Source organism: Aspergillus novofumigatus (genome assembly GCF_002847465.1).
Source record: "Aspergillus novofumigatus IBT 16806 chromosome Unknown P174scaffold_5, whole genome shotgun sequence".
Taxonomy (NCBI): Eukaryota; Fungi; Ascomycota; class Eurotiomycetes; order Eurotiales; family Aspergillaceae; genus Aspergillus; species Aspergillus novofumigatus.
In genome coordinates, this window is record NW_020194278.1 from 1039300 (window position 1) to 1051994 (window position 12695).

The window sequence follows — 12695 nt, forward strand, 5'->3', positions numbered from 1 at the left end:
ACGCCCACAATAATGGTCTGGTTAGTAGGACATAGGAATGGATTTCGTTTTCTAGGGATTGAGGTATGGTGCTTTCAGACATTCTGAACGCAAACATGGATGTTTAGGTGATTAAAACCGTGGACTCTCTGGTACCTGATTCTTTCCTCATCATATCTTCTATCTCCTGTCATTTGTCTCCTCTATGCTATAAATTAATTCATTTCATTCCGGATAGATCGGCCACCAGTATAACGTGGTGAGCTTCATTGAACTGTACAGCCGAAAAGAAGTAGATTTTACCAGGTACGTATCTTCAAGCGGGAGGGAGAAACGAGCCGAAGAGAACCGCTTGGATCAAACCATAGATCATCATAGCTTGGATAGCAACTGCAGAGATGCTGATGCCCTTATTAGTGGATTGAGAGTCTTCAAGATCGCTTATAAGCTCAGCCGCCAGGTGCCAGTACCATAATGGATACCCAGAAGATAACCGATTGATGATCTGGACATGATAGCTGGTGAATGCCAGAACAGCGAGCAGGGCTTGAATAATTGCCAAGCGAGGGAGTAACCACATGGCTTTAGTTGATGCTCCATTGGCACCATTCTTTGAAAATTTACTGGTGATCGATGGCAGTCTCCACGCCCAGAGAGCTGACCGAAGAAGCAATGCTAACATGGGCAAGGCTAAGAGGAATAGAGGGATATTTGGTACGACCCAATACCGTAAGAACCCAACATTCCTGTATGACACATTGAGCAATAGTCATGGGGCAGTCTGGTATATCTTCACTTACCAGTATTGTTCTTGGACAAAGCGGTATATGCTCGGGATGGTCCATCCACACCATGGACGTGGGGCGTTCGGATTCATGCAGAAAGCATTAAAAGCGATGTACTGAGGTACAGCCATACCCAGTGCGATGACACAGCCTCCGAGGACAATGACCACAAGGCGCGAGACAACCGCCCATGCCAAACCTCGACTGAGAATCTGCCGCAGCTGTAGAAGAGCATCATACGCGAACAAAATTCCACCAAGAATTCCGTTGCTGCGGACTGCTGTGGCTGCTGATATTAGTACAGCGGCTGTAAGGAGTTTCAAGTCCAATGACAATCGGTGGTTGGTAGTATCATCGAGAACCGATGATGAGTAAAGGTAGAACCCAGAGATGCTGAGAAGGGAAAACAGAGCTTCTCCATAGGGTGCCGAAAGAAATGCACCCGCTGGACTGATGATGTGTAAAGCAGCGGAGAGAAAGCAAAGGGTCTTCTGCTTGGCAGTGTCACCGCCAAAGATGCTGATTGAGAGCCTGTATAGAACCAGGACTGATAGGTAATGAGCGATGTGGGAGAGCACAACTGCTACCAATGCAATTCGAGCTGATTCACCTAAGTCGGCTGATCGAGGTAATACTGAACACTCATAATTAGCATTTGTGCTATACGGACATTTATTTAAGAAAATTGTTGTAAATACCGGGCGCAAGAAGGGCCAAGAGCCTGGTATAACCATACCCAAAGGCCCATTCTTGTTCAAAAACATAGCCATGCTCAGCAGCGTGAACAAAGTAAATGGAATCCCATCTCACAAATCTGAGTGGAAGGGGAAAGTGTAATGGATCAACGTCCGATAAGTCTCTGGTTGGATAGAGGAGTACACTTGTTGAGGTGTCATAGCCAAGTCCGGGGCAGAAAGCTATTACTAGGAAGATGAGAGCTTTCCATAACCCAAAGAGAATGGATAAGCTTCTGAGAGGGCGGCGAGGATTGACAAGGATTGGACAGAGCGAGCACGCCGATTGAGAACCGGCGCGTCGAGACGGAGAAGTCATCAAGACTCAACACTGTTCAATGGAGAAGGGGTCTGTCTCTTTGTTGTGGGCCCATGTAGACCAAGAGGGATACCGATAACCGTGGCATGATCACAAATCAGCGAAAGGAGAATGATGCCGCCTGTACTTCGTACGAAATAGAGCACTCGGCTTTCCTGACATGCCGAGATGCTGTGCAGCAATCAAAGATCCGCACCACAATCAATGCCAAGATTCGTCAAGTCAGGTGGACCAGCATCTCGGATTGCTCGGCTTCGGCATGCATAAGGATAGTACTACTAATGTCCCTAGATAACATATTAAATTAACTAGTTAGTTAAATCCAACCGCTGATTCAGCGGAGCGGAGAATAAGTTAAACAAGTCAACTACTAATGCGCTTCAAAACATATGCGGTATTTATTAGTGGCATACTGGCATTACGTCGATCGATTTGGTGGCGATCCTGCCAGTCATTTAGGTAGTTTGGGGCCATGTTGTACTACCCTAGTTGATAGGGGCAGTACTAGTAAAATTAAAGATAGTTGATGGATCGGTATGCAGAACAGAATTGACTGGAAGAATTTTACTGGGAGTCATGTAATCACTCATAACTAACTAGGTTAGAAGAAAGGGTTCACTGGTTGACTAATCAATTTCTTTTGACACTTAGTTAAGTTATTTACCTAGGTCCCGGTCAGCCCTATGGGTTGATTTGGGCCTAGAAACCACAACATCCAACATAATTATTTTGTGCCGTCAGCTGTAGGATAAACTACTGATAACCCGATAGCATGCGGTCATAGATGGGTCTCTTTAGAGCTAATACAGCGAACTCGACTCCTGTACCATGGAATGGCTCTTTTCTGTTCCGTAGTCTAGGTCATGATCGATCATATATTTCAACAGAATGTTGGCATCAAAGCTTCGGAATCGCACACCCACCAAAAGAACGACAAAATGTGGAAGACTGGCATGCACAAGTCTATCAAATAGATGTTGCTGGAATGACAGTGGTAGCCTGAGCAGACCTGTCCTCTATTCGGAGTGCCGCGTAGATGGCGCCAATGCTGATATGACCTCACCTTCATCGGTGGTCATTCATTGTGGAGTGGAGTTCTGCTAGTGACTAGACTAGTCGGTATCGGTTTCTTCTCTTCTAGAGAGGTACAGTACCTGTGCGATAACACTATACCTTAGTATTGTTGTTCTGCGATGTCAGCGCATATTCACAAGCCAAATCCAGATCGCCGTAGCACCACGGGCTTCACTTTCAGGGATCCATCGGATCATCGACACATCTGACCAGTTCATTCCTCTTCCTTTTTAACTTTGACCTTGTATAATTGTATTACTAGCATACGCGTACCGCTACTCCCAGTGGTAGCTGGAGGAGCAATGTTGCACGAAGCTAGGTAACAGTTTGGGCTAACGTGATAGATCCAGGTATCTAGTTCGCCCCGTATCTCATAGGCTGGTGTTGTTTCGTATTCCCACCTCGTTTTCAATCGGATCGTATCAAGCTTGACTTGAATCCTTTGGATGAGTTTGTCACCTTTTTTGATGAAGTCAGCCGAAGGACGGAAGCTGGTGCAAGGGAGTTCCATTACTCCGTACTTTACAAAATTTACCGGCAACTCGGAGGTCAAGATCTCCGGTTCAACTACAAAAACCGTCCGAATTCCGAGCTCGGGTTTCTGATTGGATCAAGGTTTGAGCTTCAGCTTCTGAGGCGCTTTGTGGTTATGCTCGGCGTGCTAATTGCTAGGTAAAGTGCTAGGTAGTAAAATTTATGTTGAGTGATCATCCCGTTTGTTCAAGACTTTTGGTCCACAATCGAAGCAGGGAAGACTGGGTTTGGACTTTTAAGGTAGCTCGCTGATGTTCTGAACAGTTCCTCCGTGCTCCGACGGGGCAAAGTGTATTCACCCAGACTGACAGACCGTATGGCAGTAAGATCGTGAGATCGTGAAGATTTATTTCATGGCTTAGATTAGACTCTCCGCCAGCATGGCTCGGTCTTTTCCTACCTTGTCAGCCCCGAAGATCGTCGTCTAGACTGGTTTGGGTTACGGATGCGAGTTGTCGCCCATAGATTGGCTGTTCCGGTATCCGACGAACGGGTACAGTTCGATGCTATCCGTACTTACCCTGTACAGTTCTCTGGATAAATTCATGGATCCCAGAAGAATTATCATTGTTAATAATGGATACATTGACACATGTGGTTCTAATGTGGATATCCTCTCAAATCCCTGAAAATTTCTTTGATATTGACCGCCATCTTTCATACCTGAGTACTTATACACATCATGCAGCCTTCCTCTCTTCCTAGTTTAGAGGTACAAAGTAACTTATTCTCATCGCCTTCAGCATTGGCATCGTCAACCCAGCCAACTAGTCTCCATACCAAGACTTTCTTTCCCCTTCAACATTCCAGCTAATTCTTTTAAGACAGTTTCAGCCTCTTCCCCTTGCATTACTGCACTTTATTCTGATCTCTTGCCTCTCTCATTTTCTAACATAATTCCTTCCTTCCCCCGCGTCCGTCTGCGCTGACTCGCGTCTGTCTCCGATACTTCCACACTCCACAGCTCAGCCTCAGAGCTGGGGCGGACAATTTATCCTTGCTGTTGCTGTGCAGGTCACACAAGAGCTTACGACTTCCCACTCTGTCATACAATATCATCCTCTCTTTTCCATCATTCTCACACTCTCATTACCTCCGAATAGAATACTCAAACGACCCCCTTCCGCCCCGTGTGGGAACCCGCTTTCATTCTCCCTTCCCCCAGATCAGCACAAGATTCAACCTGTGTGGGTTGAACATTGTACAAACTATCAATCCTTGGCGATTACATCACAAGCCACCCCTGCAATTCGCCTCTGCCTAGTCAACCGATGTTCCTCTTGATGGGTAGATCGCAGTATTTCGATCTCATGAAATAATGCTATTCAACCTTGGCTGGACGGCGGATGCTGCTGCTGCTCACGAGAACGACGTTGTCGCAGCCTCATCCGAGTTACGACTCTCCAGCCCGGCACCACATCCCTCCCCGACCATCTCCTTTCCTACTCTATCCTCTCTGGGACTGGCGGAACTATATCATCGATACAAACCAACGGAAACTAACGGATCGCACAAAGCACCACTGCGTACGATGCCGCTGAGCCAAGTTGAATCGATCTCGTCCAGCGATGACAATTATACAATAGTGGCACCAGTTGCAGATCGGCCTGCCATCGGCCGCGCTCACTCAGTTAGGAAACAATCATCCCGCCCGAAAACTATCTACCAATTAGCCCACCCGGCGGCCCACGCACGCCATCGGCGGCTGAAACTTCGACCAAAGCTTCTTCTGCAGCTACAGAGAGTCTCTCAGACATCACGGCCCCTGCCTGTCTTGGATGTGCTACCGTCAACTGTTTTCCTGCCGCGGTTGGCTCGCAAATTCCCTACAATTTTCAAAGGAAAAAAAGGACTAGGACCGAATGATTTGATCATCGTGACAAGCGATCTGTACGAACGAACGGTAGGAGATATCGCAGACAAGTATCTCAGCTCGGACGAAGAGAGCCAGGAAAATCGGGAGGTTATTGCGACAATCTGTCAAATTCTCAGAGAGGATGCTTTGTCCCAGGGAAGAGCGGAAATATGCCTGAGCTCTGGTCCGGCCTGGGAGGCGATCCCGTTGCCCAATGGTTCGTATGAGTTTAGAGCGCAGACGGATCATGGGGTGCAGGTTTTGCGTTGGGTCTCGCGTGGAGCGAAAAGTCGCCGTGTATCAGCCCCTCCTGGGGGTCGCCTGCACGAGGACGGCAACCGTTTTACATTCAGTGTTATCAACCCCAATACCCGTCGACATCCCGTCATCGCATCGATGACTCGCAATGTCCTTGAAGTGTTTGACCAGTATTCTATGCCTTCTGACCCCACTCTTTCACCTACATGTGGCATGTCGGTGGTCAGTGACTCCTCGGAATTGGACACCCCCCTGGACCAAGAAGTGATCAAGACGGATGATAGTCTTCGGACAATCATTATCCTGACTGCAATATGGGTGGCATTCAGGGAAGGCTGGTCGCAAAGTTTCACATATGATGACTCGGCTCTAATCTTAAATCCGAAAGGGATTTGTTCGCCCGGAGTGTCAAGACAGAGCTCTCCAACGGCCGTAAGACCACCGGACGATTTTCTTTCTGAGAAACGGGATACATCCTTGGACGGATCGGTGCTCAACAAAACTGCGCATCGATCGTCGGTGTCGAGTACATTTCCTTTACAAACACCAGCTCCTTCTGAGCGTGCCAGGTCGACGAAGTACGCCAGCTTACCAAAACGCTCAAGGTCTACGGGCGCCGCTTTTATTGAGCGGTCCAGTAGGCGAAGTGTCTCCGGGCTGGAAACCCAACCCAATAGACATAGCATGTTTCCGGGGACGCAGGAATTAGGCAACAATGACGCGACAGAAACTCATGTCGCTGGCGGGACTTGTCGCCACAAAATAGGCGATTTCAAGACTTCGGGCGGCCCAGACACAGCGCCAGACAAGTCTATTGATACGAAACGTCGGTCACGGAAGCATTCGACGGCGTCATCGGAAAAGGCCAGCAAACTGCTTGAAACCAGAGCGGCAGACTCTGCCCCATCCAAAGGAAAGAGACGACATCGACTAAGCGGTTTCTTTGACTTCTTCACGAAAAAATGCGGACACCATTAAGCGAAGACTGGTGCTTCGCTGGTTATTTGCCATTTACGCAACTTGCATCGTGCGCGCGAAACCATGTTTCCATGCGGGACCATGGACTACGCATGGTTTCGCGCCCACCGGCTCTGGAGGCCTTCTCACTTCGATCATCTCATCTCCTTGCATTCTAGCATTATGATTCCCACGCGTATCAATGACTTTACACTTCCAGTCTTGCATTTTCCTAGTTTTGTGTATCCCATCTGTGTGGTCATCTAAGGGGCATCTCATCTATGATATTACCTAGAAGAGTGTACATAGAAAAGCGTCTGAAACTATCGTTTAACCCTCAGCAGCTTCACTGCATAAATGCGACCACTTACGTACCCAGACACTGATGGATACACCCTTGCATGCATGTATACGAATAATCACCGCTCAAGAGCCGTTAGAGCCTTGGGGCGATAAGGTTCCTCGAGGTACTTTATCTCCTCCGGTGTCAGCTGCACCTTGATAGCAGCAACCGCCTCGTCGATCCGCTCCTTGCTCGACAGACCCAGAATAGGGTTTTCCTTGGGATGACTTAGCACCCAAGCAATGGCTACCTGCGCCATGGAAATATTCTTCTTCTTCGCGATCTCCTCGACCCGATCGACGATCGCCTTGTCAGCTTCGGTCTCGCGGTTGCGGACCAGCAGCTGCAGCGTCGCGTCGCTGTTCTCACGGATGGAGGAGCGTGAGCCCCAGGGTCGGGCCAGGACACCGCGCGCCATAGGCGACCAGGGGATGAGACCGACCCCGGAGTCGAGGCAGTACGGGATCATCTCGCGTTCTTCCTCGCGGGCGAGGAGGTTGTGGTAGTTCTGCATGGAGATGAACTGGTGCCAGCCGTTGCGGGCGGCGATATTCTGGAGGGTTTGGAATTCCCAAGCGGCCATCTGAGAACGTCAGCGACCAGGGTCATTTTGGACAGTCAGAAAGGAGACGGGCGGGAACGGACCGTGCTGGCGCCGATGTATCGGACCTTCCCGCTCTCAACGACATCGTTGAGAGCCTTCATGATCTCCTCGCGGGGCGTCTCCCGGTCCAGACGGTGGATCTGCAGCACGTCGATGTACGTGCCCAGCCGCTTGACGGAGGCGTCGACCGCATCGAAGATGTGCTTGCGGGAGAGTCCCACACGGTTCGCCCACTCGCCGTCGTTTCGGTTGCAGGCGGAGATAGGAGGCATTTTGCCCTCGTTGGTTTCGTCGGCGACGCCAAAGTAGCATTTGGTTAGGATGACGACCCGATGGCGGGGGATGGAGTACTTTTTCAGGGCCTTGCCGATGATCTCTTCCGAGACGCCATGGGAGTATGTGTCGGCCTTCAATGCATTACTCGGGTCAGAGAATATGGCTGCATCGCTTTATTTGTGCCCGTGAGCGCCCACTTACTGTGTCCCATGTGTTGATGCCCCGTTTGTAGGCATGTTCAATCAGAGGAAGGGCCTCGTCCTCGTCAAGGACCCAATCCTGCCACTTTTTGGAGCCATAGGACATGGCTCCTAGGATGATCTTGGAGATCTTGAGGCCAGAGTTGCCCAAACTATTTCCAATGGGTCTGGTTAGCGGTGCGGGACCTGGACGAGCCGCGACGCATTGAAGGAGCATACCGGACATATTCCATTTCATTGTTAGAAGCCATTGTATGCACTGTTCGTAAATTATCAGAAAAAATGTGCTCAATGCGCAGCAGCAAAGTAGAAGACAGGTAATCCGAAATCAACAGAGTCAGGATTACGGGTAAAAAAAGGCAAATGCAACCAAATGACCAAGGTTGAGGCAAGTCCGTCTGTTGACGATAACTCCATTCTTAAAGCCGCGATCATTATTAAGCCGGCCTAAAGCTTCGGGCACTGTCGTAGAACGAACCCTCCGTGACTCAATTTTGGACTACTGGATCTGCCGAAAGTCTGAAGCGATGATGCGCTTGAGCCGATGAGTAACCGACCAGCGCTGTCGCTAGTCTCGGATATTCATTGTTCGGTCCAGAAATTCGGGTTGAAGCATCAGCTTGACCCTTCCTCTTTGGACTGTTCACATTAAGGAAAATACAGTAAATACGTGTGAATAGCCGCGTGCTGGAGCAAGAAGAGGAAGCGATGCTTTATGGACCAAGTGGGTCCGCAGTCCTAGACCCCTGAGGTAGCTTCTAAACATACCAGTAAACCCCCCGCCGATATAAGCACGTATTAGAGACAGCCACTTTGGCTTCCTTATATCGAAATTTCCTTGTACTGGATTCTTTAGCAAATCAACACTGGAATTATATATTTCTCTATCTAAAAAACTGTCGGATATCGCCCTGACGCTGGTTATGAACCTTTCTCTTTAGAATCACCCTTCATATCGCATAAAAGCCTTTATAAGAGCCTTATCTGCATCAACTTGCTGCTCCTCATAGAGGCGTAGCTTATAAAGGCTTTCTAAGGCATCCGCAGGTAGAATATGCGGGAGAGGCTCTGCAGTATCATCACCATTGAAGATATCTTGAGGAGCAAATAGGCCTAAAGCTTTGCGAATTCCACTCCTCCCTATCCCAGCATCTTCAGATATGCTTCCAGCTTCACCCTGCTTAGTATGTCTCTTGATACCACGGCGAGACTGGAAGTTCCGTATCCAGCCATTGCTGAACTGCGGCATCTCTTTCCCTGGATAGATAGATATCCAGAATTGCTTCGCCTTCGCCCGGATAACCTCTTGTGATATTGTAGTCTGCGCTTCTGCCTGTTGAATCCACTCAAATAGAGCCTCTTCTAGCTCTGGCCAGTGCTCCGTTCGACGTCGTTTATCACCAAGTTGATGGGTTGCAATCGTATCAAGGAAGGCATAATCATTTGATATGATTCGGGAGATAGAGGAGACGGTAATCTTCTGATTGTAAGCATCCTCATACCATTTCTGAAGCTGGATGAGCGAGAGAGAAGGCTTCAACTGATGCTGAGCACGGAGAGCAGCCTTCTGGCTATTTAGAATTGCATTGCGGGTGCGCTTCATCATTCTAGAAACTCTAAAGAATGATCTAATATAAGTAATTTTGCATGGGAGAGATGATCTTTGGAAGTAAATAATTGTATATTAGAGTATTAAGCAAATTATTATGCGAATTTAATTCAGACACGGTGGCCATTTGCTATATCTGAGGTTTCCCTATAGCGGAGTTGCTTATATCGGGGGTTTACTGATACCAGGTGCTAGGCCCTTCCCCTGCTTATCTCCGATCATCCTCCCATCTTCTATTTTGATAGTCGTCAGAATGCATGTCACTTCAGCAGGGAGAGTCACAAAAAGAACCAAGATAGAGAAATCATTTTGTGCTCAATTGCTGGATGCGCAGTTCAGCAAGGTCTCAAATCCGAGACCTTGTCGAGCTTTTCCGAGACCCTGCCAGACTGCAACACGGTGCATGTCTATTTAATACGAGGTAGCTGACCGCGTTCCGAGGTTATCAATGATCTGCAAAGAATACGCAAGTTAGTCCATGGCAATGGATGCGTTGGCTATCATCCGTCTCGTATCTAATATCATATCCCTCATCGACTTCGGATCTAAATTTGTCAGAGGTGCGCGAAATCCCCAACTTCACCTCGGGGGCCACAAGAGATGCTCCGAGCGATGGCCTCATTGCAGGGGAAGTGCGAAAGTTCGCCAATGACCTCGTTCCATCAGGTCAAGCCGTCAACAAGAAGGACAAAGGCATATGTGATCTCGCAAAAAAAGGCAAGAGCGTGGCGGAAGATATATTGAAACTCCTAGATAAATGAAGCCAAAAGGTCCAGCTCAAGCTTTCAGAGCGACCGCAATACGATTAAAAGGTCTATGGTATGAAAAGGACATATCAAGCATGCAGGATAGATTGGAAAAGTCTCGAAGTCAACTGGGACTGCAACTCCACTATATCACAAGGTCCGCGTTTATTTCTAATTTGTTCAAATGGAGTGCAGGTTCGCTTATTTTGCACAGTTCCGAGATCAAAGATCAGCTGGAGATACTCGCGAAGAGTTCCCCAGGAGGCTGGCACCGGATTGCGATGCTCCAAGGGCAAGTGCAAGAACTTCACCAGAGCATGAAGACAAGTGATCCTTGGTCGCGCCAGGGTGTCCAGAATCTGCTGCATTTAACAGAGGACTTATACCGAATTGATAGCACAACTTTTACTTGACAGTCTCAGATTCGATGGGAAACACTGGTCATGGCAGCCTTCTTTTTCTTGGAAGCTGGGTCCCAATTGCAAAAGTGCATGCCGAGCCTTTTCCGTTCACTTCCTTACCAAGCCCTTTCGAAAGTGCTGAGCCTGCTCCCAGAGATCCTACCTGAGCAATGGAAGAAAATACGTCGAGATTGTGGCAGGCATATTCAAAATTGAGTCTTCGCAGAGCATTGTCCGCAAGGCTGAGCTAGTCAATCCCTCGTAAGGTTGGATCCACGGCAGTAATGACAATAATATATCGATCTCCTTCTGCAACAGTCAATGTTGTTTTTCCATATTCGGCACCCTCACATCAACGACATAAACCTCAGGCATCAATCTCGCCCGACACAACCCCGCTTCGGCCGGGACCATACCCAAAACGGCAACAATCGGGTCCAAAACAGGCGGCCACAAGGTTCTCCTCCCCGAACAAGTGAGATTTCATTGGCATCATGCCCGGGACAGTTTGCCTAGCTGGGTATAAGTTGCATGCATCCACTGGAAACGGCGTAGTTGCTGCGTAATTAGCTGATGTCTGAATAATCTAAATCAATTGGGTTACCCCCGTAGTCGTTTCAGAATCGATTTCCTTTCTTGTTTTCTTCCTCTTCTTTCCTGCATCTGTGCGTCGTCTCCAGCCTATGTCTGTGTGTTTGGACGGTAATGATGCGTTCTTGAGAGCGATGGCATCTACAAGCTACAGTCATTGACATGGCTTTCTTACTGGACTCTTGAGTTCAAATGTCCTAGATTCAGAACTTCGACCTAGGTATTTGACTATATACATGCCGTGGACTACGCACGCTCCAATGCTGACCTCTCTCGCTCATAATCAACAGTCACAGATATCAACATCCGACCAAAATGGAACTCGAAAATCGCTGAAATTGAACACACACACACACACACACACAAAACACAATGAAGATCCCTACCGCCTAGGCATCGGTCTTGAACGATGTCAAGCGTGCCTTGATCGCGTCTTCGGGTTCAGCGGCGTCCAGCTCTCGAAGGACGCCAGATCCGACATCATAGATGAGCCCGTGCACCTGAAGGCCTCGCTCCTGCATCGCCTCCAGCACGACGCTCTTCTGCGTCAATGCCTTCAGGCCCTCCTTGACGTTCAACTCGGCCAGCTTGACGACGGCCTCGTCCTGGGACAGAGATTGCAGGTCAGCGAGGTGCTGCTCGCGGAGCTGACGCAGGGGAATCAGCCAGGGGTCGAGGATGCCCAGGCCCTTGTTGCCCAGGGCAGCGGCGACACCTCCGCACTTGGTGTGACCGCAGATTACGACGTGCTTAACGCGAAGATGACGCACGGCAAACTCGATGACGGCGCCCGAGCTGAGGTCGGCCGGGTGGATCACGTTGGCAATGTTACGGTGGGTGAAGACATCACCGGGCAGAAGGTCTAAGATGGTGGTCTCGGGGCAGCGGGAGTCGGAGCAGCCGATCCACAGAATTTCCGGGTGTTGACCGACAGCAAGTGTGGGAAGCAGCTCAGGGTGCTCTTGGGAGCACTTGGCAGCCCATTGCTTGTTCTTGGCGAGCGCGGCAGAGAATTTGTCTGAAGGTGAGTTATTATTAGCACTCGTCTGGGCTTCCGATTTCTGACTCGATCGCAATGGCGCAGATGTGGAACAGGGCCAGCGATGCATTAAGCAGACGGTGGAGGTTGGACACATATGTACGGTCTGAGATGATGAAGGATATACGCCTGCCCCGCGACCCTGAAACGCTCGTGCGACTGCCGTCGGCGAAGACAGAGCATTGGAGCGCGGTAACAGCCTTGTTATGTTCATCGTGAAGGACACAAATATACAGCGAGTATTTTGAGGAATGGCTTGCTGTTTGCGAAGCAGCGATGGGGGGTGGGGGAAAGATCCGATGGAAAGCGATCGAAGGGGAAAATGGGGGGGAAAAAAGGAAAAACGCGGGAAGGGCGAAATCGGAGAAGAGACAGACGGCCAGCTCAGCAC

The 12695-nt window shown here is 49.2% G+C and overlaps 4 protein-coding genes across 4 annotated transcripts; 1 reads left to right on the forward strand and 3 right to left on the reverse strand.

Moving 5' to 3' along the window:
- Positions 1 to 295: 295 nt before the first annotated feature.
- Positions 296 to 1817, reverse strand: P174DRAFT_372364 (DUF409 domain protein; the record flags this gene model as incomplete). Its single annotated transcript, XM_024822427.1, has 3 exons — positions 296 to 725; positions 780 to 1311; positions 1463 to 1817. 3 exons carry the CDS (start codon positions 1815 to 1817, stop codon positions 296 to 298), a joined length of 1317 nt encoding a protein of 438 aa, XP_024681245.1.
- Positions 1818 to 4743: 2926 nt separating this feature from the next.
- P174DRAFT_421700 (uncharacterized protein) lies at positions 4744 to 6516 on the forward strand (the record flags this gene model as incomplete). Its single annotated transcript, XM_024824974.1, has 1 exon — positions 4744 to 6516. One exon carries the CDS (start codon positions 4744 to 4746, stop codon positions 6514 to 6516), a length of 1773 nt encoding a protein of 590 aa, XP_024681246.1.
- Positions 6517 to 6709: 193 nt separating this feature from the next.
- On the reverse strand, positions 6710 to 8071 carry P174DRAFT_442519 (Aldo/keto reductase). The gene is made up of 2 exons (XM_024827591.1): positions 7484 to 8071; positions 6710 to 7421 (listed from the first exon to the last, which is right to left on the reverse strand). The coding sequence occupies exons 1-2, from the start codon at positions 7712 to 7714 to the stop codon at positions 6915 to 6917; spliced, it is 738 nt and encodes a 245-aa protein (XP_024681247.1). The 5' UTR covers positions 7715 to 8071; the 3' UTR covers positions 6710 to 6914.
- A 3439-nt stretch (positions 8072 to 11510) lies between these two features.
- On the reverse strand, positions 11511 to 12409 carry P174DRAFT_442521 (carbonic anhydrase). The gene is made up of 2 exons (XM_024827592.1): positions 12350 to 12409; positions 11511 to 12289 (listed from the first exon to the last, which is right to left on the reverse strand). The coding sequence occupies exons 1-2, from the start codon at positions 12372 to 12374 to the stop codon at positions 11655 to 11657; spliced, it is 660 nt and encodes a 219-aa protein (XP_024681248.1). The 5' UTR covers positions 12375 to 12409; the 3' UTR covers positions 11511 to 11654.
- Between the last annotated feature and the right edge of the window lie 286 nt (positions 12410 to 12695).

What these genes read in the sequence shown, in the direction of transcription:
- P174DRAFT_442519 (XM_024827591.1), bottom strand. Translation starts at nt 7,714, where the DNA reads ATGCCTCCTATCTCCGCCTGCAACCGAAACGACGGCGAGTGGGCGAAC. An exon ending in GATACATCGGCGCCAGCACG is followed by an intron (nt 7,422 to 7,483) that starts GTCCGTTCCCGC and finishes TGACGTTCTCAG; the next exon opens with ATGGCCGCTTGGGAATTCCA.
- P174DRAFT_442521 (XM_024827592.1), bottom strand. Translation starts at nt 12,374, where the DNA reads ATGCATCGCTGGCCCTGTTCCACAT. An exon ending in TCGCTGGCCCTGTTCCACAT is followed by an intron (nt 12,290 to 12,349) that starts CTGCGCCATTGC and finishes ATAATAACTCAC; the next exon opens with CTTCAGACAAATTCTCTGCC.